Genomic DNA, 22,837 nt, shown 5'->3' with positions numbered 1-22,837 from the left:
GACTGTGTGGATCACAACGAACTGTGAAAAATTCTTCAAGAGATGAGACTACCAGTCCACCTGACCTCTCTCTTGAGAAACCTGTATGCAGGTCAAGAAGCAACAGTTAGAACTGGACATGGAACAACATACTGGTTCCAAATAGGGCAAGGAGTATGTCAAGGCTGTATATTGTCCGCCTGCTTATTTGACTTATATGTAGAGTAGATCATGAGAAACGTTGGGCTGGAAGAAGCACAAGGTGGAATCAAGATTGCCAGGAGAAATATCCATAACCTCAGATATACAGATGACACCACCCTTAAGGCAGAAGGCAAAGAAGAACTAAAGAGCTTCTTGATAAAAGTGAAAAAGTGAAAAAGTTGGGTTAAAACTCAACATTCATAAAACTAGGATCATGGCATCTGGTCCCATCACTTCATGGCAAATAGATGGGGAAACAATGGAAACAGTGAGAGACTTTATTTTGGGGGGCTCCAAAATCACTGCAGGTGGTGACTACAGCCATGAAATTAAAAGATGCTTGCTCCTTGGAGGAAAAGTTATGACCAATCTAAACAGCATATTAAAAAGCAGAGACATTACTTTGCCAACAAAGGTCTGTCTAGTCAAAGTTACGGGTTTTCCAGTAGTCAGGTGTGGATATGAGAGTTGGACTATAAAGAAAGCTGAGCGCTGAAGAATTGATGCTTTTGAACTGTGGTGTTGGAGAAGACTCTTGAGAGTCCCTTGGACTGCAAGGAGATCCAAGCAGTCCATCCTAAAGGAGATCAGTCCTGAATATTCATTGGAAGGACTGATGCTGAAGCTGAAACTCCAATACTCTGGCCACCTGATGTGAAGAATTGACTTATTTGAAAAGACTCTGATGCTGGGAAAGATTGAAGGTAGGAGGAGAAGGGGGTGACAGAAGATGAAGTGGTTGGATGGCATCACCAACTCAATGGACATGAGTTTGAATAAGCTCCGGGAGTTGGTGATGGACAGGGAAGCCTGGTGTGCTGCAGTCCATGGTGTTGCGAAGAGTCAGACACGACTGAACAACTGAACTGAACTGAACTGAGAGGCAGTATCACCTCTGCTAAGAATTACTGATCAGTTTCAACCCCACCTTTGTCAATGGTGGGTGAGGCCCGGAGGGGGAAGTGACTCATCCAAAGTCATTGAGTGTTGACTCCCTGGACTTCTTGGCCCAAGGATAGTAGGCCAGCTTACTGTGACCCTTAAAACTTTGGCTATTACAGTTCTGGATCTTTGCTGTAATTTAACCAACCCAGGTCACTCAAGTCAGAGAGCTAGAAGTGAACTTTGAGACTGAATCTCACAGTTTAAAGAAGAGGATGCTTGGGTCAGGGATGTGGCAGAGTTGGAAATGGAATTTTGTTTCCTGAGAGTCTTTTGACACATATATATCAAGATTCTGGCTGAGGCACTGCTGCTTCTGATTTCTGTGATGAAATATTTGCGTATCAAGTTTCAGACTCATGACTTTGGAGTTTGTGAATATAACAAAGCATTCACAGTAGGGACACATGGTTGGGAGGGGCAGTTGGTGAGAGCAGCAGCAGACAGGAGAGTCCATAGCCCACAGCGTTGAAATTCCAACTCTCCAAAATCTGGTAAGGTCTATATCCAAGTTCACTGGTAGAATCTGACCCTTGGTTGTCATTTGGCCCATCTTGTGTTAAAGCTGCATCACCACCGTGTCTACTTCTAGCTAAGTCAATTTACCTAATTAGACATTTGCCCTAATCCATGATTAACGCAGAACATTCTTTCTGGTGTGTGTGTTTACTCAGAGTGCTTCCAGCACTGATATCATAATTTCTGTGATGGTTCTTGGCTCTCTTTATGCCTATTTCATCTTTTAAAAATCACATGGATTTTAAGAACATGAAGTGTAATCACAGGAGTGGCAATGCTCCTTCGTATTACACTCCCCATTCTTCATTATTTTTAGGTGCTTCAGGAGGAGGTATAACGTTTGTGCAGGAAACAGGAAAAGATAGCATGCTATTCCAAGTTACAGAGTGTGAGCCCCTTCAAGGGCTATGTCTTCTCCTTATTTCATTTTCTAGATCAGATTGAATGAAAAGAAGAATTGTGTCACACTTGAGCTAGGAGAGACTTTGCAGATTCGTTATTTTCACCACCTGCTTTTGAAAAAGTAGAGATAAATTGCCAGGCAAAGAAAGTGATTTGCCTATGGTTACACAACAGGATAGCCTCAGAGCTTGGATTGGAATGCTGGTCTCCTGATTATTGTGCACTGAACCCACATGCCAGAGGAACCAGAAAAATGACTGCCAAAGTGGGTTGCAGACTTTGTCAGATCTTGACACTACAGCCATTTTCTTGATGCCTGGTGCCTTGTGGTTGGACCGTGTCAGTGATCTCTGAAAATATCTAAAACCTGATGCCTGTGTATGAAAACTACTAACAAGATTAGAGGACCTCAGTTAGGCATCAACTATATTATCCTTCAAAAAGTAGCTCAAATATCATCTCCTCTAGGAAGGCTTCTCCAGTCATTCCACCCAGAAATGATTACACCATCCTCTGTGACACCAGAGAACTCTTACAATACTTTCCCCAGCTTTCCATATAATCAAAGTGATCAGGATTAATCTTGTCCTTCCAATTTGAATGTCAAGTTTCTGGAGTTAGGAACTACTATAATCCCTGTATATTCTCTTCCTCTTTTCTGAGCCCCGTTCCTTGCATTTATTTTGTTGTTATTGTTATTTAGTCACTAAGTCATGTCTGACTCTTTTGTAACCCCATGGACTGTAGCCCACCAGGCTGTTTCATCTATGGGATTTTCCAGGCAAGAATACTGGGGTGGGATGCCATTTCCTTCTCCAGGGAATCTTCCTGACCCAGAAATCAAACCCATGTCTCCTGCATTGGCAGGCAGACTCTACCACTGAGCCACCAGAAATGTTCTTACATTTATTTGGGTGTCCACTAACTGGTTATTGATCTGACAGATTTGCTGGCTTCAGTTCCCATGAGAACCCTCTGGCAGTAGAATTTCTGAAAGAGGAAATGAATTTTCCAGGGATGCCTGGGAAAAAGTTATACTAGGCAGTAGGGCATTTTCACTGGCAAATATTTGCTGAGCACATCCTCTGTGCTAGGCACCACATGGGTGTTGTTGAACTTGTCATTGAACCAAGCAAGTTTACCGTTAAGGATCAGAGACAGAGAGATAGATCAAGTAGCAAAGAATGACAAATAAAATACAAGCTGAACTGAGGTAGAAGTAATAGGTTGAGGTTGAAATTATTTCTATTACGGAAAGTCTTCATGGAAGGTGCATGTGAGTTTGATTTCAAAATATAGGAAGGGTTTCCATGACAGATCACAGGGAACTTATAACCTTTTCTATGAAGTAAGAAGAAATGTCTTCTGGCAGTCTAGAGCAAATGTTTAAAGATGGTTGTGTACAGAACATACCCATGGTCCAACTTGGCTGGAATGTGGGGTGGATGAAGAATTTAGTGATAGGTGAAGCTGGAAAGATCTTTTGGACTCAGATTATGGAGAGATTTAAATGCTAGGTTCAGAAGGATAGGGAGTGCTATCTCTCCGAGCCAGCTTTGAGGTGAGTAGTTCAAGTTATATCTACTTCCTGCCACTCCTGTAGAGATGTTAGCAGTGGCCTGGGGAGTGTCTCTAGTTCTGGTTTGGGCTGCTGGTTGGAGTGAGGCCCAGCATTGAGACACACACAGCAAGAAGGCAGTTTAGTTCTTCTGAGTTCATCTGTACTTGGGCAGACTTGAGAGGTGCTGGTGCCTTGCTCTTGTGTCTGCTAGACATATTTGGGTCTCAGATAAATGAATCATGGAAGAATCACTGAAACCCCAACCCCAGATGTACTCCCCTGCACTTAGTCCTGTGGAATGTCTTGGAAATGTTCTTGTGATGGGCAGGAGCCTGAGAGAATTCATTTGTTTGCACAAACAGCCACACTTTATGTAGAAGAGCAACGCTACCCACTGAGAGAGAGACACACACACAGAGAGAAAGGGAGAGAGAGAGAGAAGCTTGGTTTCAAAGGAAGGGCTCTTTTTAAGACTATGGCCTCATGTCTCTTGGGACCAAAACAGTATTGATGATAGCTTTGATTTCTAGAGAAACTAGTGTTTTATTTTATTTTTCTGTGCTGCACTTACTTTTCATGATGTTTTGTACCAGGGCTAGAACTTCTCTCTGGTGGTTGCTAACAGGTGAGGTGACAAAAATCACCCCATCAGATGGAAGACAATTTTGTGGTTATTTTATTCATTCTCTACCAAGATTAAAGTGAATCATGTACTGAATAAGCACCCTCTCTTCCTCTCAATTCCATCAGAGCAAACGTCTCCATATCCTTGTGCCTTCTCTTGTCTTTTTTCTGGAAGGTTCCTGCACATATTCAGGGCCTCAGCAATGGTGCGTGAATGAGTGAGTAGAGACCACTCTGAGAGGATGATATCTGTCATTGTTTTTGTTTTGCTTCCTGTAAGAAAGACTATAATGGGTGAATTCTGTTCAATCATTCATACACTTCCAGGGACCAGGTAGAATCAGACCTGATATTTCTGGGACTGCTTATCTTGGAGAATCGACTGAAGGAAGAGACAAAATCTGTCCTTGAAGAGCTTATCTCAGCCCGGATAAGGACTGTGATGATCACAGGTATAGAACAAAATACGTGGGTGAAAACAGGAAGAAATTGATGCAGAAATAGACACAGTTCTCTCAAAAAGTAGCAAATCTTTTTGACTCCCTAATATGGGCCAGGCACCATTCTAGATGCTGGAGATGGGCAACAAGAAAGGCAAAGTTACTGTTCTCACTGAGTTTTCACTCACATGGGTTAAGACAGAAAATCAGTCAATCAATCAAATCAAATAAACAGCTCACAATAAGTGTTACAAGCTACGTAAAACAAAACAGGCTGATGTGGTTAAGTGTGTCTGACCGGCTACTTTAGATGAGGTGTTCCTTCTGAGAGGGGACTTTCGAAATAACACTTGAATAAGAATCCTTAAGCCACGCAGAGATGTTGATTTCATTGTTAAATATTCAGAGAAGAAGAATGCTCAGTCAGCGTGGTCTGTACACTACGCTGAAGGCCCATCAAATGAGATCTATGATTCTGGAAATTATGAAATGTCCCTCTAGTCTCACTCTCAAACCCCAAATCACAAACAAGGGAATGATGAGACAGGATCACGCAAGAGAAATGTGTAAAATTTCCTAATGAATGCTTCTGAGTGGAGAGTCAATGAGTTCCTTAAGTATTTACATTTTTTGAGTGTGTGTTGCCTTCCCTTTCTCTGCTCTCAAAGTCAGATGCATTTAGCTCTATGAATTGTGGCATCAAATACAGTCTTTCCCCACCAAAGAATTCTCTCTCCACCCTACTGCCCTTGAACTCAGTTCTATGTTGGGGACTCAAGTGTACCTTCACTTCCCCTATGGTACTTCTCTATCCCCCTCCGCTACCCACCCCTCCAAACCAAGAGATTTTTGGATCACTTTTACCCTCTCCTTTCTGAGCCCCTCAGTCCAACTTCTAGGTGTTGCTGAGTTAATTTACTACTTACTAGAATTCCCCTTATATTATGGCTCTTCTGTTTCAAAATTTTTATTTAACAATTATTGCATGCATTCTCAGAATCTATTTTTAACCAGTTAGACTTATGTAGAAGTAAGAACTCATGGCTCACAACCTTCCCTCTTCACCTCTTCCCTCATATCAAAATTTCTGTCCTGCTTCTTCCCTTGCTTGGTTGTAATTTTTCTGGAGAATTGTCTTTGGATGAGGTGAAAGGGAGATATGCTTTCTGATCTATTATATACCCTGAAATATCTTTCTTGGCTTTGACAAGGAAATGGTGTCTTGCCTAGGTATAGGAAGTTTGGATTAGAGTCTTTCTTTAAAAGTTTTTATTGGAGTGTAGTTGACTTACAATGCTGTTAGTTTCAGGTGTACAGCAGTGATTCAGTTATATATTTTTATGTTTACACATCATTTTATATATAGTTTTACTCAGTTTATAAGTATTTATATATAGTTTTCCAGGCTCTGCACGAACTGGTTCTGTCTCTTCAGTCCCATTTTGGGGTACTCTTCCTTTCTGCTAGGTGACAACCTTCAGACTGCAGTAACAGTGGCCAGAAAGTCTGGAATGGTTTCTGAAGGCCAGAAAGTCATTCTCATTGAAGCAAATGAAACTACGGGGTCCTCATCAGCATCTATTTCTTGGAAACTACTAGAAGAGAAGAAACACATTGCATGCAGGAATCAGGTATACCTACAATCAGACCTTCTGCCGTATTATCTGACTCATCACACGGTGTTGGCCTCTGAGCCGCTTTGACTGGCAGAGGTGTACGTGTGACCTGGGGTCAGCATACTTCTTCAGATGTCTAACATGTATGCAGTTCAAAGCACTCAACTACATCACTTTACCATACCATTCATACTGAGTTTTAAAGTATGGTGGTTTCCTGGATGCTGGAAATAATACATCCCATTAAACTTAAAAAAGTCTTTAGAAAGAATATAGTAAGTGAGACTGCAAATCTATTTCCCTTTTTCCCCTTGCTTCCCAGCTATCCCATTGAGTTCAAACTGGATTTAGTCCCTAGGAGAGACACTGCTGTGTGCACTGGAAAAATCAGACCATGTCTTCAAGATGGGGGAAAAAAGTTTATTCATTTATCCCCAATCTTGCCAGTATTCTATCTCTATTGTGTCCTTGTGAAACAATATTAATTCTGCTAGCAAAAAAAAGAAAAAAAAAGAAAAGGAAAGTTTTCACTTCAGGAAGAGATTTATTAAGCTGCAATGCTTTCATATTTTTACACTTAAAATGTGTGAAATGTGCTTTTCTCTGGGACTCACCAAGATCAAATCAGGATGCGGACAGGACATGAGTGTTAGTTATCCTCCTGTTCACTAGAGGCCGTTGATGTGCAAAGATTGATCCAGCAAAGAGAAAGTGCTTCTCTGAGGAAACAAGGCTGGAGTGTGACTTTTAAAGAGAGACCCCAGACTGTCATAGTTGCCTTTGCTTAGATATGCTTGTGATCCTAACCACCTTATCAAGTCTAAAATAACTGTGTCTTGCTTTGCAGGACAGTTACATTAATATCAGGGAAGAAATCTCTGATAATAGCAAAGAAGGAAGTTACCATTTTGCTCTAAATGGAAAATCCTTCCAGGTTATAAGTCAACATTTCAGTAGCCTACTGCCAAAGGTAAGCTCTAAGATGGTACCTATCTCCTGGTAAAGATGCTAACAATGTCAAAGAGCATGATAGTAAGTGATTTCAAACCTTTAACTAGGTTAGCTATACCTACAGAATGTATCATAAGGAAAGCAGATAGTTTTGCAGAGGTCACTGTTTAATTTCATGCTAGATTTAAAATAAGTAAACTTGATTAACCAATTATCCATCAACTGTAGGATTAAAGCATTGGTGATTTCTCAAGTGATAAGATTGCTTTGAGGTAGCTGTCACTATACTGCCATGATTGAGGGGGTCTCACAGTATAGTGGAATCCAGCTTATACAGGAAGGTAGGCCAAGGATGGGGCTTCCCAGGTGGTACTAGTGGTAGAGAACCCTCCTGCCAACGCAGGAGACTTAAGAGAGGTGAGTTCGATCCCTAGATCAGGAGGATCTCCTGCAGAAGGAAATAGCAACCCACTCCAGTATTGTTGCCTGGCGAATCCCATGGACAGAGGAGCCTGATGGGCTATAGTCCATGGGGTTGCACAGAGTCAGACACAACTGAAGCGACACAGCAAGGGCAGACCAAGAATAGAGGAATTCCACCAGGCTTCTGATAGAGATTCTCTACACAAAAGAGTGTCAAACTTAAACCCATAGTGGGGGCTGGTGAGTTATATATATAACATCTGAACAAACTAGAGGAGGATTATGCTCATAGTAAAGCAAAATGATTTATTTGCATTCAATTGCTCATTATCTTGGGTACTGTTTAAGAAAAAAAAGAATGAAGACTTAAACTGAGTGAACTCTAAGCTGAGTTTACTCAAGAGGAGCAGGGAGCATACAGTTTTAACGGAAGAGTTTAGACTCTGTTGGATGGCGCTCAGGTTGATGGAACTGTAGAGGTTTTTATACTACAATCAATGAATGTTTCATGGCCCAAATCAGGTTGGAGATATCAGCTGAGTCTCACAATTGGTCAAGCCCAGATAGTACGGCTAAGTCAAAGGCTACAGATAATCACTCTGTCATCACTAGGTGGTTTTTCTGCTAGATTCAAATGAGCTTTCCAAAAAGCAGTTGCCTCCTTTCCTTCTTTTGGGATCCTGACATCATTTTATCTTGCAGTTTCTCATACTGTACTGGTTTAAGGTTCTATTAAGCTCCAGATTTTTCAGGCCCACAATCCCCATGGCAGCTGAGTTAAATTCTTGTAGGTCATTGTTTTCTTCAACTCTGTCTATTAAGTAGTCATCTTTACTGATTTTAGTCTTCCTGATCACTAACCTGATGACCAAAGTCTCAATATCTGTCTTCAAATCCGAAGGAGGACTTCTTAGAAACACTGTTTTCTCACTCATGGATATCATTAACCAGTCAGTGTTCTGAATGCCATCAGTTATTTCAGGTATGACCAGCTGACATGATTAAAACGTTTCCCTTTTGCGTTTTTTACAGATACTGATGAATGGAACCATCTTTGCAAGAATGTCTCCAGGGCAGAAATCCAGTCTGGTGGAAGAATTTCAGAAACTAGAGTAGGTTATTTACCAATTCAGGTAGTATAAAGTGCATACAGGCATAACAGGGGGAAAGTAAGAGGTACAGGAAGTCACTCAGTTGTTTAAGGCAGTGTTTGTTTGTTTGTTTTATAATTTCTTTCTTTTCTTTTAAAATTTAAATTTATTACTATTTTTAATTGAAGCCAGTTTGCAGAATTGGCTTCCCTTGTGGCTCAGCTGGTAAAGAATCTGCTTGCAATGCGGGAAACCTGGGTTGGATCTCTGGGTTGGGAAGATCCCCTGGAGAAGGGAAAGGCTACCCAATCCAGTATTCTGGCCTGGAGAATTCCATGGGCTGAATAGTCCATAGGGTCGCAAAGAGTCGGACACAACTGAGTGACTTTCACTTTCACTGCCAAAAATCAACATCAATCAGCCGTAGGTATACATATGTCCCCTCCTCTTTTATTTTTATATCTTAAACATTTATATATTTGGCTGGGCCAGGTCTTAGTTGTAGCACACAGGGTCTTAGGTCTTCGCTGCAGCCTATGGGTTCTGGTTCCCTGACCATGGATCTAACCCAGGTCCCCTGCATTGGGAGTGCAGAGTCTTAGCTCTGGACCACCAAGGAAGTCCAGGGCAGGGTTCTTAATGCGGCTACTCATGACAGTCACCTCAGGAGCTCTGAAAAATTAGCAATACCAGGACACCACCATCTAGAGATTCTGATTCAGTTACTCACGTGGGTGCTTGGACATTTTAAAAGTTCCTTTCATAAGTCAATTTTGCATCCAGAATTGAGAATCCCACTGAACTAGAACATAAGGGGCACAAGAAATAACTCTGAAAGGTCATTTGAATTTGACTTCTGAAGGTACAATGAAAATGTACACTTTATTTTTACAAATTATTTTTATCGTTATGATATATGGGGGACTCCTATAACAAGAGAGAGACTCACATAACCCTGAAATATTAAAGCATTCTTATGCAAAGAATCTTGTCCATCCTAAATTAGAAAGATACTCTTAATACAAAGTGTCTCCATTAACAGAATCCCATCATTTGGGATCCTTTATTTCCTGTTAATGGAACTCCATGGAGTCTCTGAGGCTTTCTCTACCTCTGGTACTGGAGCACACCCACACAACTCCTGCTCCTGTTCACTTCATTCAGTCACTGAAAGGGTAAACAGTCCTCTCTTCTGAACATGGCCGAAAACCTCTGCAGTAAACTCGTTGTCTTAGGTAGCAGTGTGGAAGAGAAGTACAGCAAATTGTGCAAACACTGTCAGATTGCTCCTGCCTTAAAAAGCAGACTATTTCCATCAACAATTCAAGATAGCAGTATCCGTTCAGCCTTGAAAATCTATCCTGAAATAGAGATATATTTTGTTTCTTCAACTTTTGATTCTGGCAGCCCATTTTTGAGTCACTCAAGTGACTGCTGACACAGTGGATTTCCTCTCTGGTGACTAAACATTACCAACAACTAATTTTTATTTATCATTTTAGAATGCCCCACCTCACTGAATACTCATAATGCTTTGTAGGGGAGATGAATGATAGTCAAAATGGAAAGTTAACAGGTCAAAGATCTAGATCTCCTGGTTTCAAATCCTGTGCCCTTCCCACCATGCCATGCTGTCATATAATGATGAACTTCCTGTTTTACAGCTGACAGAGTTGCCTCCTAGATAGTGAAGTGCAGGGTCTCCTTGAAGCACCTGGACTTAGGACGGCTATGTTGGTTTTCTTAATCCATTCAGGAACTGCTGAGTCAAACTCTACTTTTGGTCAAACCAGACTGTTAGGGAATCTCCCTTAAAATAAATAATAAGTTTGAGTCTTAAGTAATAAAGTTTATTTTATCTTTTTAATTAGAACAATTAGTAGGTACGATTGCTTTGATCTCCTCTACAATTGACACTTTGTTCCCTTTTAGTTACTTTGTAGGTATGTGTGGTGATGGAGCCAATGACTGTGGGGTAAGTAGCTGCCAGTGGGGGGCCATCGTCTTGCCCTCAACTGTATTTGCTCCAAGACCAATAAGAGATAGCATCTCTGGGGTTATGTACCGTCTCCATTCCTCTTGATGGAGAAACTGATGGGGAGGATTTGGGAAGGTTTGGACCAGAGCCACACAATGACTCAATGACCAGTATGGACTGAATGGAGTAGAATTTGGCTCCAGATTCTTTGGCTAGGTGTCGGAGTGACATCCTTTCTTATGTGGTAAGCAGAGCAAAGTATAATCATCTTCTGGCCAGAGCTTGGGCCTACAAGCCACCTTGTGGCCAGATTAACTAGCCTTTCTTATGCAGCCTCAGGAGAGATGTATGTGAGTAGACAGTAAGCTGACTCTTTGCTTTCAGGCTTTGAAAATGGCTCACGTGGGCGTCTCTTTATCAGAGCAGGAGGCGTCTGTGGCTTCGCCTTTTACCTCCAAAACTCCAAACATTGAATGTGTACCTCATCTTATCAAGTAAGTAGGTACTTTCCTCCAGCATTGTTTTAACCTCTCTTGACTTTTAGGTGTAGATCCCTTTATTCTGCAAAAACCAGGGGAAATGTGTGTCCCTGGGTGGAAAGGGTGCTTTGTGGGAGAAAGCAAAGATTCTACTTTGGGGTGGATTTACCTCCTGGGAAAGCAGTGGCATTTCTAATGAAAACCACTGAATAGATTATTTTTAGAAGATTGGAATCTGGAACTTGCTGCTGCTTTGAAAATGGTAGTCATACTGTTAGTATTGTTTTGAATGTATCTCCTTAGATACTTTCTTAATGGAGGATTTACAGAAACCCTCTCCTCCCTATCTGTCTTCCTTTCCTCTTGTGTCTTTAAACTTCTTTGCAATATCCTTCCTATCCCCAGTTTCCAGAATATTTATTCCTCTTTGCTGCTTCTACTACAGTTTCCCTTGGTGCTTCGTTCTCCTCCCCCATCCCAGAATATGTACTTCTGTTGCGTTTTGTTTGAATAATAGAGATGGTGAGCATTGTGGCTGCTTTTGGTTATTATAACTAGTATGTGTTTACAGTTTATGAAGTGCCAGCCTGGGATTGTAGGGATGGTCATTATTTCTTTTACAAACAAAGAACCTGAGACTCTGAGAACTTCATGTAGCCAAGCTCACTGCCATATAAGATTGAAGATTGTATTAGAATTAATTTTGCTTCAATATGTTTTATGTACAAATGTCATACTCCTTCCACCACATTAAAATAATGTTTTGATTAGCTCCTCCCCATTTAAAAAGTGTATTCATGCACTCGACAAGTATTTATAAAGCAGGGACTCAGTACCCAGAACTGTTGGAGGCACTGGGAATCCAGAAGCAAATAAATCAAACATTCCTTGATCTCACAAAGCTTTCTTCTGATGAAGAAGCCAGACAATAACACATACACAGATAAATCAGGAATAGTGTGAAAAGTCATGAGATAGCTCAGGTGATGGAATCAATTTCTTCAGATGTGGTTGTGTCGGGGCACCTTTCTCAGGAGGTGAGGGAGGAGGAGAAACCATCTTCTAGGTGGAGTTAACTACAGCAGCAAAGCCCTGATAGAGGAAGAGGTTTGATTTGAGGATCAGGTTTTGGAATCCCAGGAAACTATTCCAACCAGAAGTAAATTTAAATTCTTCTTTTTTTCCCAAAATGAAAGAGATAAAAGTGATATTTGATAAGTAATCTATTTTAAGCTTTAAATTTATACCATTTACTCAAAATCAATTAACAGTAACACAAATGAACATGCTCATTGATTCCAGTCTCTTTAAGTTGGATGCAAGCCTTATTTGAGTGTGCATATTATTTTAGTTCAGTTTTAGAAAAAGTTGGGACTGCCAAATGAAATTTGAATGAGATGTTTGCCAAACCCCTTTAGCACCTGGAGCATGAAAATAGCCCCCAAACCTGCAATCTTATTTAAATTCCTTAGTTCACGGATGAAGAAACTGTGACCAAGAGGAGGAAAATGAACTTCCAAGTCACATTAGTGAATAATTATGAACTCTGGGACTATTTCTCAAGTCTCCTGACTCGGAGCTGAAATAATGCTCACAGACAGGACAAAAGTAATTCCATATCTGGGCTTTAAAGCTCGACCAAAGGCTGGTGGACCTTGGACTGGAATTAGTCTTCATTGAAAATCTGGCATACTGACCACTGATTCCCACTGGCTTAAGACTGTCCAGTCTGTTAGACAAACAATCAAATTATCAGGCTTTGATTTTTTCTTCTGAGCTCAGCTGAACAGCACAGGATAACTGACCTCATTTCCTCCTGTGATTTTCATTTCTTTACTTTCTCATTTTTTTTCTCATGCAGGGAAGGCCGTGCCGCTCTCGTCACCTCATTTTGCATGTTTAAGTACATGGCTTTGTACAGCATGATTCAATATGTTGGTGTTCTGCTGCTCTACTGGGTATGACTTGGGACCTAGTCTCTTGGTTAGTGAGAGCTAAAAGTAGTGGTCACTTTCAATCTGCAATGCCTTTTAAAGAAAGAGTGCAAATAGGATATTTCAGGCTTCCTTGGTGACTCAGACGGTAAAGAGTCCGCCTGCAATGTGAGAGATAGGGTTCGACTGGGAAGATCCCCTGGAGAAGGGAATGGCAACCCACTCCAGTATTCTTGCCTGGAGAATTCCATGGACAGAGGAGCCTGATGGACTATGGTCCAAAGGGTTGCAAAGAGTCGGGCATGACTGAGCGACTAAGCACACACAACAACTAACTTACTAAATTCCTGAAAATTTAGCAATTGACTTTCATAAGTTAGTACAAAGCAGCATATCACTGATTCCTTGAATATAGGGATTTGGAAATAGGCATATCATATCCCCCAAAGTACATAGATCTTGTGATAGCTTTTATTATTTAACAAAATATCAAAGAAAAGACATACCTGTTTGTGAATTCAACCTATAGGCTTCTTCTATTGACTAACCCTGAGAAAGGGAATTCTACTTGTGCTGAAGGTATCCAGATTCACCTCTATGTCTTACCCTCTTGCTCCTGGGTTGAAGGTTTTACTTCTGTTATTTTCAGATTATATAAGTCCTTTTCCTTTCACTGATGAATGGGCTGAAAAAAGAAAGGCTGGTTACAGAAATCTGGCCATATTTTGGAATCCCAGTAACTCATTATCCTCAAAAGTAGAGTTAAAAGTAGAGATAATGGGTACTCATTGCCTTTTCACGAAGGGGTTGGGGGGCAAGGAAGCAAGTTCCTTGAAATCAATAATACCTGAATATTTTTTTCTTAAGAATATCAGCATGCTTTATCAGGACTTTCTACACCCGAGAACGCAAATCATGGGTTTAGTTATTCTTATTTTCCCTTGATGAAATTTAGGTAAGATCACCCCATTTCTCATTTACCGTTTAGAAAGTCCTATTTTGTTGTGCCAGACCAAACTCCAATCTTTCTGATAACAAGTAGAACAGAGAGAAGAGATGAATCTGGTAGAGTGAGGTGTTCCCCTCAACAAGGAGTGACAAAGATGTTCAAAGGACCAGCCCAGAAAGCACACAGCGGTGTCCCTTCTGATTAGGGAGAAGTTCACGGGCTTGTCTTTGATACTCTTGCTGACATGACCATGCCCCTGACCATATCGCCTTGGTCTTCTAATTGAAAATCCTATGTTGCCACGAGAAAATGAGTGCAGTTTATATCACATTTCATCCAGAAGGTTCTAACTGTTTTGAGCCACTTTCATTTTTATTTTCAGGAGACAAACAACCTTTCAAATTACCAGTTTCTGTTCCAGGATCTGGCCATTACAACTATTATTGGTGTAACAAGTAAGACATCTTTTAAATTTTCTTCTCGGAGATGCTGCCCTGCACCTGTGTCCCTCTCTGCCTGCAGGGTTGGTCCACCATGAGAGGCAGTCGCTATAGCAGCAGTGACGCGTGCCTTGTTCTCAAAGGGATATAGTCTGCAGGGAGAGAGAGAGGAAACAATCTTCAGTTTTAAGCGTTGAAAGCAAGTGTTATCCAAGGAAAAGCTGGCTAGTTATTTTACTGTTTTCCACAAAATATAGAGCTTCTATAAAGGGTTGCTAAACATTTAAAATGAAAAAAAGCACTTTGAAAATCAGAAACACTGTCTTCCATGTGCTTTTAAGTATAGTTATTGTCCAAATGTGCCCAATTTATAGAAGCTAAATGGCTTTCATGGTTTCCATTTCCAATCCTAGCCTCTCAGGATTTAGAACGGAGATTAAATGTAATCTTGCCATTACGCTACTCTCACCCACACCTCTGACTATCAATAATATGTGAATTGTCTCCCCAGTTTCCCTGATGTGGGATTTTTTCCCCAACCTGACCACTAACCATCATCTTGACCATATTCTCTGCTTTTCTCTGTTACATATGAATGCCACCGGTTCCACTTGTACTTTTAATCCTACCTGCCCCTACCTCCTAAAGGATTTTGTTTCTGTAAAAAGTCTTTTTTTCCACCATCAACTTTTCTTTGGTCTACTTGATCATTCCAGTCAGTGTATACATATATATTTTTGTATCTTTCTTTAAGAAGCTCTTCCATGACCCAAAATCCACCATACACTGCTGTCCCCTTTATTGTCAAACTTCCCAAGTAGTTGAATAGACCAAATCTGTCCACTGCCATCTCTAATGCTACTGTCATTTTGTTTCAATCAGCCAGATTCTAACATTCAGTGGAATGGATTTGGATTCTGAACCTGTGCTGCTGCTTGGTGGGAGGCAGTGGTTTCCTGGCAAATATTTACCAACCAGCTCTTCAAAAATTGTATATAAATTTGGGCTTCCCTTGTGGCTCAGTCAGTAAAGAATCTGCCTGCAATGAGGGAGACCTGGGTTGGATCCCTGGGTTGGGAAGATTCCCTGGAGAAGGGAAAGGCTATCCACTCCAGTATTCTGGCCTGGAGAATTCTATGGACTATATAGACCATGGGGTCGTAAAGACTTAGACTCGAATGAGTGACTTTCACTCCACTTCATGTATACACACACACACACACACACACATGCATATGCATATAAGTTTGGGCTTCCCTGGAGGCTCAGGCAGTAAAGAATCTGCCTGCAATAAAGGAGATGGAGGTTTGATCCCTGGCTTGGGAAGATCCCCTGGAGAAGGGAATGGCTACCCACTCCAGTATTCTTGCTTAGAGAATTCTATGGACAGAGGAGCCTGGTGGGCTACAGTTCATGGGGTTGCAAAGAATCAGATGCAACTGAGGGACTATCACTTTCATGCATATAAGTTTACTATGAGCTTTACTAAAAAGAAAAATAAGTAGTGAACAATTAACAAATAGTAATAAAATATACATTACTCTTTCTTGCAAATTCCATTTAACCAGTTGATTCTCACAGAATGCTTTAACTGAGTTTCATCAAAATCTTGTATCCTTAGTCACTATACAGTTGTGATTGATGACTGAAATAGTTCCAATGTGATGGTTGATGATGTTTAGTTGATGATAAACTCTTGATGGTTTATCAACCATCAATAGTTGGTTGATGTTTTTCTTTTCCTGAATGAGCGAAACAACAAAGCCTTATGGTGAAACTTTAATCACATCCCATCAGTCATGTGAGCAACTTGTTTGCTAATTTGACTAACAATTCTTGAAAACTGGAAGGATATTTCCTCAGTTAAAAAACAATTGTTCATGATGTAATGGCTACAGATGTGACACACTTTTAAGTTCAATCTCCATTGTTAACTTCAAGAACAATGATAATGCTGCTGCTAAGTCTCTTCAGTCGTGTCCGACTCTGTGAGACCCCATAGACGGCAGCCCACCAGGCTCCCCCATCCCTGGGATTCTCCAGGCAAGAACACTGGAGTGGGTTGCCATTTCCTTCTCCAATGCATGAAAGTGAAAAGTGAAAGTGAAGTCTCTCAGTCGTGTCCGACTCTTAGCAACCCCATGGACTGCAGCCCACCAGGCTCCTCCGTCCATGGAATTTTCCAGGCAAGAGTACTGGAGTGGGGTGCCATTGTAGTAAAATCATTGCGACGTTGTCAGTTTTGAGTATTCATTATCTTTGTTTTTAAGATATTTATTTACTTGCTCTTTTATATAATTTTATTTTAATAATGGCTGTGTTTAATAACTGACTTTTGAACTTCGCCACAGTTGGCTCTTGTGGTCTTGTATGAGCGGCTCTAGCCACCACTGGCTGGGAGGGTCCACATTACTCATACATTCAAAAATACCAGAATATACACACTATTGTATGTGAAGTGGGTAAACAGCAGGGGCCTACTGTATAGCACAGGGAACTGTACTCAATATCTTATAATAACGTATAATGGAAAAGAATTTTAAATGTATATGTGTGTGTGTATAACTGAACCACTTTGCTGTACTAGCTAATACAACGCTGTTAAATCAACTATACTTCATTTAAAAAGATGTACCAGTCTTAGATTGCCTCTTCCACATGGCTCCTGGACTTGCTTTCACACTATTTCCACTATTTCCTCTAATGCCTTCTCATCATCATATTAACAGCTATCACACCAACTCATCATTAAAAATTTTTGTTCAAAAGCTCTGCTTTCAGAGAACATACTCAAGGAGAGCAACCATTGTGTACTATCCACACCTCTGCTGCCACTTCCCCAACACTGCTCTTGTCAAGTCCACCAAGGACTTCCTTGCTGTCAACAATACTGATCACTTCTCTTTCCTCATTGTTCTTGAATTTCTCAACAGCACTCTCCTTCTTTAAAAGGTTTCTTCTCTTGGTTTTTGTGATGCCACTTACTCCTGAATTATCTGTTGCTTTAAAGAATACAGCTTCCCCATTTCTTTCGCTGGCCTCTGCTTCTTAAAGTATGTGTGTGTGTGTTTATGTGCGCTTAGTCGTGTCCAACTCTTTGCGACCCCATGGACTGTAGCCTGCCGGGCTCCTCTGTCCATGGAATTTCCCAGGCAAGAATACTGGAGGAGGTCGCTATTTCCTATTCCAGGGGATCTTCCTGACTCAGGGATCAAACTTGCATCTCCTGCGTACCCTGCATAGGCAGGCAGATTCTTTACCACTGTGCCACCTACCTGTGCTCTGACTTTCAGAGTGTTTCAAGGCTTGCGTGTTCTTAGGTTCTCTTGTCTTTTCAATCTACACCATCCCCAAAGTGATTTCAGCCAACTCTATGAATTTAATGTCACCCATATGATGATGAATCCCAAATTTGTGTCTCTAGCCTTGATGTCTATCCCAAGCTCTGGAAATGCAGCTGCTAAGCATCTAATCTTAGCTATTTAACAGTATGGAGACTTCAGAGGCCCAAACAGAACATTTTATTTCATCAGACCTGAGAGTCAACAAATTATTAAATATTTACTGATTATCTGGTTTGTACTACTTACTGTAGTAGGCAATTAAAATACTTCAGTGGAAAAAAAATAAAAATTCTTTTCCTCGTGAAATCTACATTCTATTAAAATAATACCACAATCTAGCAAGTTGTTCAAATTGAAGACCCAGAGTCATCCTTAATTTTCCTTTTTTCTTCACCTTTACATATAATATATCTGCAATTCCTGTTGCCTCTGCCTCCAAAAAATACCCTGCCTCCTTGCTTGCCATCCCCAGTGTAGCTATGGTCACAAAGCCATGTCACCTCACTTAAGGATTTCTGTGATAACCCTCACAATTGATCTTGCTTCCACTCTCGCTGCTTTCTCTTCACCCCAATTTACCTTTTACACAATAGTAAAAGTGTTACTTTTTTTACATGTAAATTTTGTTGTCATCCTTTCTATTTCCACCAAGTCTGAAATCTTACATGAGCCGGCTCCTGCCTACTTCTCTAAATTCACCTCTAACCATATTGCAACTCAGGTCCTTGTTCTAGACACCCTGGTTTTTCTGTCTTGTGAACTTTGCCAGCTGTGGTCACCTCAGCATCATTTTTTTTTTTTTGCTATTTTCTTTGCCTAAAATACTCTCCCAGTAGAACTGCCTATGGCTTTGGCTTTTTCTTTAGAGTCAGATCTTAGCTTAAATGTCACCACCTCAGAAAGGTCATTTAAACAGTGACCAAGCCAGTTATTCTCCATCACTCATTCTGCTTTGTTTTCATGCTACTTTCTGCAGTTTGAAATTATGGCATTAATCTCTGTTTTTATCTTTTTTTGCCTGCTTTCCTTCTCTCAGTGTGTACACTGCATGAGAACAGCACCTGATCTACCCTGATCACTGCTGTATTCCCAGTACTTCTGACAGTGCCTGACACGTCAGAGGAGCTCATTAAATATTTGTTAAATCTACCATAAGAACATTCTTGGACAGTCCTTACTGTTAACAGAGTAATCCTTCACATCAAGTCAGCTCTGTCTCTCTGTAACTTTCACCCATCTCAGTTCTCAGTTCTGCCATTTGGGAAGACAGAGAATAATCTGATTTTTATGCCGAAATAGTCCTTCAGATATTTGAAAACAGCTCTCATTTTCTTTTTGTGATTCTTCTCTTGCCCATAACAAATATTTCCAGATTTTTATCTATTTTTTGATAAATATACTTGACTCTTTAATGTTTTTATGATTGATTAATATAATTAACTAATATAATTCATTGTGAAAATAAAATGGAAAACATTACAACATATAACAAAGACGAAATCCACCTATATTCTACTATCCAGAGCTAACCAATGGAGGCATTTTGACATATTTCCTTCATATATATGTCTATACATATACATGTATTTGAATTATGTTTTCTATATTATTTTGCATCCTGATTCTTTTTGTTTACCTTTATGCCCACTTTTTAATGTCATTAAATATTTTCAACCTTTTTGATTGTATTAAATTATACATAGTATAAAATTTGCCATTTTCATCATTTTAAGTATACAATTCAGGTACATTAATTACCTTCACAACAGTGTTCAACCATCACCACTATCTATTTCTCATTTTGCATCATCCTGAACAGAAGCTCTTTACCTAATAAGAAATAATTCATATTGCCCTTCTATCCAGTCTCTCATAACCTCTGCTCTACTCACTGTCTCTATAAATTTGCCAATTCAAAACGTTTCAAATAAGTTGAACCATTCAATATGTGTCCCTTTGTCTCTGGCTTATCTCAGCATAATACTTCCATATCACCTATGTTGTAGCATGCATTAGAACTTCATTCTTTTTATGGCTGAATAGTATTCCATTATATATATGTATATATCACATCTTGTTTATCCATTTATGTTGATGTGTTGAAACACAATTGATTTTTTTTTTATTGTGTTGATCCTGCAGCATAGCTGAATTCATTTTTTAACTTTAGTAGTTTTCATGTGGATTCTTTGGGATTTCCAAAATATAGGATCATATCACCTGTGAGTAGAGATTGTTTTACTTCTTTCATTCAATTTGAGTGGCTTTTATCTATTTTTCTTCTCTAATTGCTTTAGATAGAATTTCCAATGCAATGTTGAATAGCAATGGTGAACGTGGGCATCTTTGTTTCCTTCCTGATCTTAAGGGGAAAGTTCTCAATCTTTCACCCTTGAGTGTGATGCTAACTGTAGATCTTTTATTATATAATATATAATTATGGGGATTACATGTAATAAGCTAAATGTATGACAATCTAGTTGAATAGGTACATTAACATTAGTAGCAGGCAAAAACTCCTGCTTTATAGCTCTGTCTCCTTTTATATGGCTATTACAAATTAAATCTTTATCCATTTTGTGCTCAGTAACATACATATATAATTATTTCTATGCATTTGTCTTTTATTTTTAATTTTTTTTGCATTTGTCTTTTAGATAATGTAGGAATAAAAAAATGAGGTTAAAAGACAAAATTGGAATAATATAGGATTTTATATTTGTCTAAGTAATTACCTTTACTGATGTCAAAAATGAGTATGTCAATAAAGAGAACTTATTAAAAAGGGTTCTTTAAAAAGAATGTCTTTTTGCTTCATTTTAAAATTTCTGTTAATACCCTCCTTTTGCTCATATATTATTTGACTGACTTTGTTTAGTTTTTAAGCATATTAAAGACAGTTATTTTAGAGTCTTTTCCCAGTAAGTCCAATGTTTGGGATTTCTCAGAAATAATTTGTCAGTTTATCTTATTCCATTAAATATTCTAATGTTGTAACTCTGGAATCAGATTCTTTCCCTTCCCTAAGTCTTGATGTTTTTTGTTTTGCTGCTTTTTGATGGCTTTAGTATTTAGTATTTAGTATTTAGTATTTAGTAACTTTTCTAAACTATTTTTTCAAAGATTTGGATCAGTTGTCACACGTGGTCAATAAAATCTCTATTGCTTTAGCTTTTGTTCAACTAATATTTTGATGGAAATATCCATGAGTTGAATCCCATGACATGAACAAAGAAATACTTCTCCCAGTATTGCAGACTGGTTCTGTACTGAGGCACTTCAACACATTACCAAGCTTGTGCTGAGTTGAGTGATTTTTCAGGCTTAAAACCTTAAGGTCTTTTCTGGTCTTTCCTGACCATTCATTTTGGCATGCACATGACTTTCTACATTCTCCAAAGGCACAAGTACTTTTGAATACTATAATTTTCCAAATAAATGCTCCTTAACTTTTCTTTCTAAGCCACAAATGGTTATTTTATGTCTCAACTGCAATTTTTTGCTCCCTGTGACTGTGGGTAGCTTGTTAGCTTTACAATGTTTTCAAGCAGTGTATGGTGCTTTTCTGCCTTTACTAAGTTTTGTATTAGATGAAAGAGAGACGAACACCTTGCACAGTCCTCAGGTAGTCCCCAGACAGGTTAGAACTGACACACGTAATTACTTGTCTATAAAGTTTGCTTTTCCCTTCTGTAACCAGGGACCAGGATCCCCTGCTGGGAATGCAGACAACCTTGTTCAAGGTTGCCAGTAAACTAAGGAGGGAGTGGGGCAAGGGCAAGTAGAAAATGGCACAAAGCTTTCCTCCCATTTTTAAGCTATCTTTTTCTTGATTCAGCATCTGCTTGGTTGCTGGAGACTTTTGTCTGTTTTTCAGAGTTCTGACAAGGCTGGTCCTGACACCTTCCTTTTGTCTTTCAATGTTTCTGTGGAGGGATGAGATCTTGGAACCACCTAATCTGCCATTTTGCTAATGTCATGCCTTGTTTTGCTATTAGTAGTTGAAAGCACTACTTCTCAGTGATTACATGTTGTTTCATTGTAGAGATGTACCACAATTTATTGTAAACAATGCTGTGGTGAACATCTTCCTACATCTCTATGTTTTTAGCTTAGGATAAATTTCCAGAAGTGGAATAGTTATGTCGCAAGTTATAAACATTTTTCAGTCTCTTCATATTTATTGCCAAATTGCCCTGCAGAAGGTATTTTTGTGTCAATTTATGTTTCCACAAGCAGTATATGAGAGTGCTCATTTCATCACTTCCTCATCTATAATTTAATAGTTTGCCTATTCATTAGGGGGAAAAAAAGGTATCTTGTGGTTGTTCTATGTCTTCTCTTTTAAGAATTCCTCATATGACTTAAGTTTGCATGCATTCATTGTTTTATTCCTTCTGTTTGTGATATATTCCAATTTGTCAGTTTCTTTAAATACGTGGGACCAAGAAGTTATACCATACTTCTGATGAAAAATGCAAAAACTGCCTCCTGTCATATACCATATAAAACCTGAATTTGTTTTGTAGTGAATTTGAATGGTGCCTATCCCAAGCTGGTGCCTTTCAGACCAGCAGGACGGCTGATCTCCCCACCTCTGCTGCTCTCCGTGATTCTCAACATTCTTCTCAGCCTCGCCATGCACATTGTGGGCTTCATTCTGGTTCAGAGGCAGCCTTGGTATTCCTTGGGGATACACAGGTAAGATCACAGCCTTAGATTCTCGCATTCCAACTTCTGTCAAACATCATCTGGCCCATGTGTCGAGAGGCAAATGGATCTTCATTCTGTTAAAGGTTTTGGCTTCCTTAATGCCCTTGGCATGCAGAGTGTGTGTCTCTGTAGCACTGTTTGGTGGCTTCATTCATTGGTATTTCTCTTTACTCATTTTGTATGATATTGAACTATGACCATCTTTTATATCTAAGGTGAGCATACATTATAGTTTAGCTAGGTAGCCC

General features: G+C 39.7%; 1 protein-coding gene across 2 annotated transcripts in view; it reads left to right on the top strand.

Moving 5' to 3' along the window:
* ATP13A4 (ATPase 13A4) overlaps nt 1-22,837 on the top strand; it is a 123,371-nt gene that overhangs the window by 88,863 nt on the left and 11,671 nt on the right. The window contains exons 18-26 of one of the 2 annotated variants that reach the window (XM_086320192.1): nt 4,559-4,683; nt 6,139-6,302; nt 7,135-7,257; nt 8,694-8,773; nt 10,685-10,727; nt 11,115-11,224; nt 13,071-13,167; nt 14,475-14,547; nt 22,406-22,577. In XM_086320192.1, coding sequence (XP_086176318.1) covers nt 4,559-4,683; nt 6,139-6,302; nt 7,135-7,257; nt 8,694-8,773; nt 10,685-10,727; nt 11,115-11,224; nt 13,071-13,167; nt 14,475-14,547; nt 22,406-22,577 — 987 coding nt within the window. The remainder of the gene's footprint in view (nt 1-4,558; nt 4,684-6,138; nt 6,303-7,134; nt 7,258-8,693; nt 8,774-10,684; nt 10,728-11,114; nt 11,225-13,070; nt 13,168-14,474; nt 14,548-22,405; nt 22,578-22,837) is intronic. The other variant, XR_015134135.1, reaches the window with a different exon arrangement.

This window comes from Bos grunniens, chromosome 1, assembly GCF_055505025.1.
Source record: "Bos grunniens cultivar Pamir isolate PY7600 chromosome 1, Bosgru_T2T1.0, whole genome shotgun sequence".
NCBI classification, from domain to species: Eukaryota; Metazoa; Chordata; class Mammalia; order Artiodactyla; family Bovidae; genus Bos; species Bos grunniens.
This window is presented reverse-complemented; position numbering and strand designations above follow the sequence as displayed.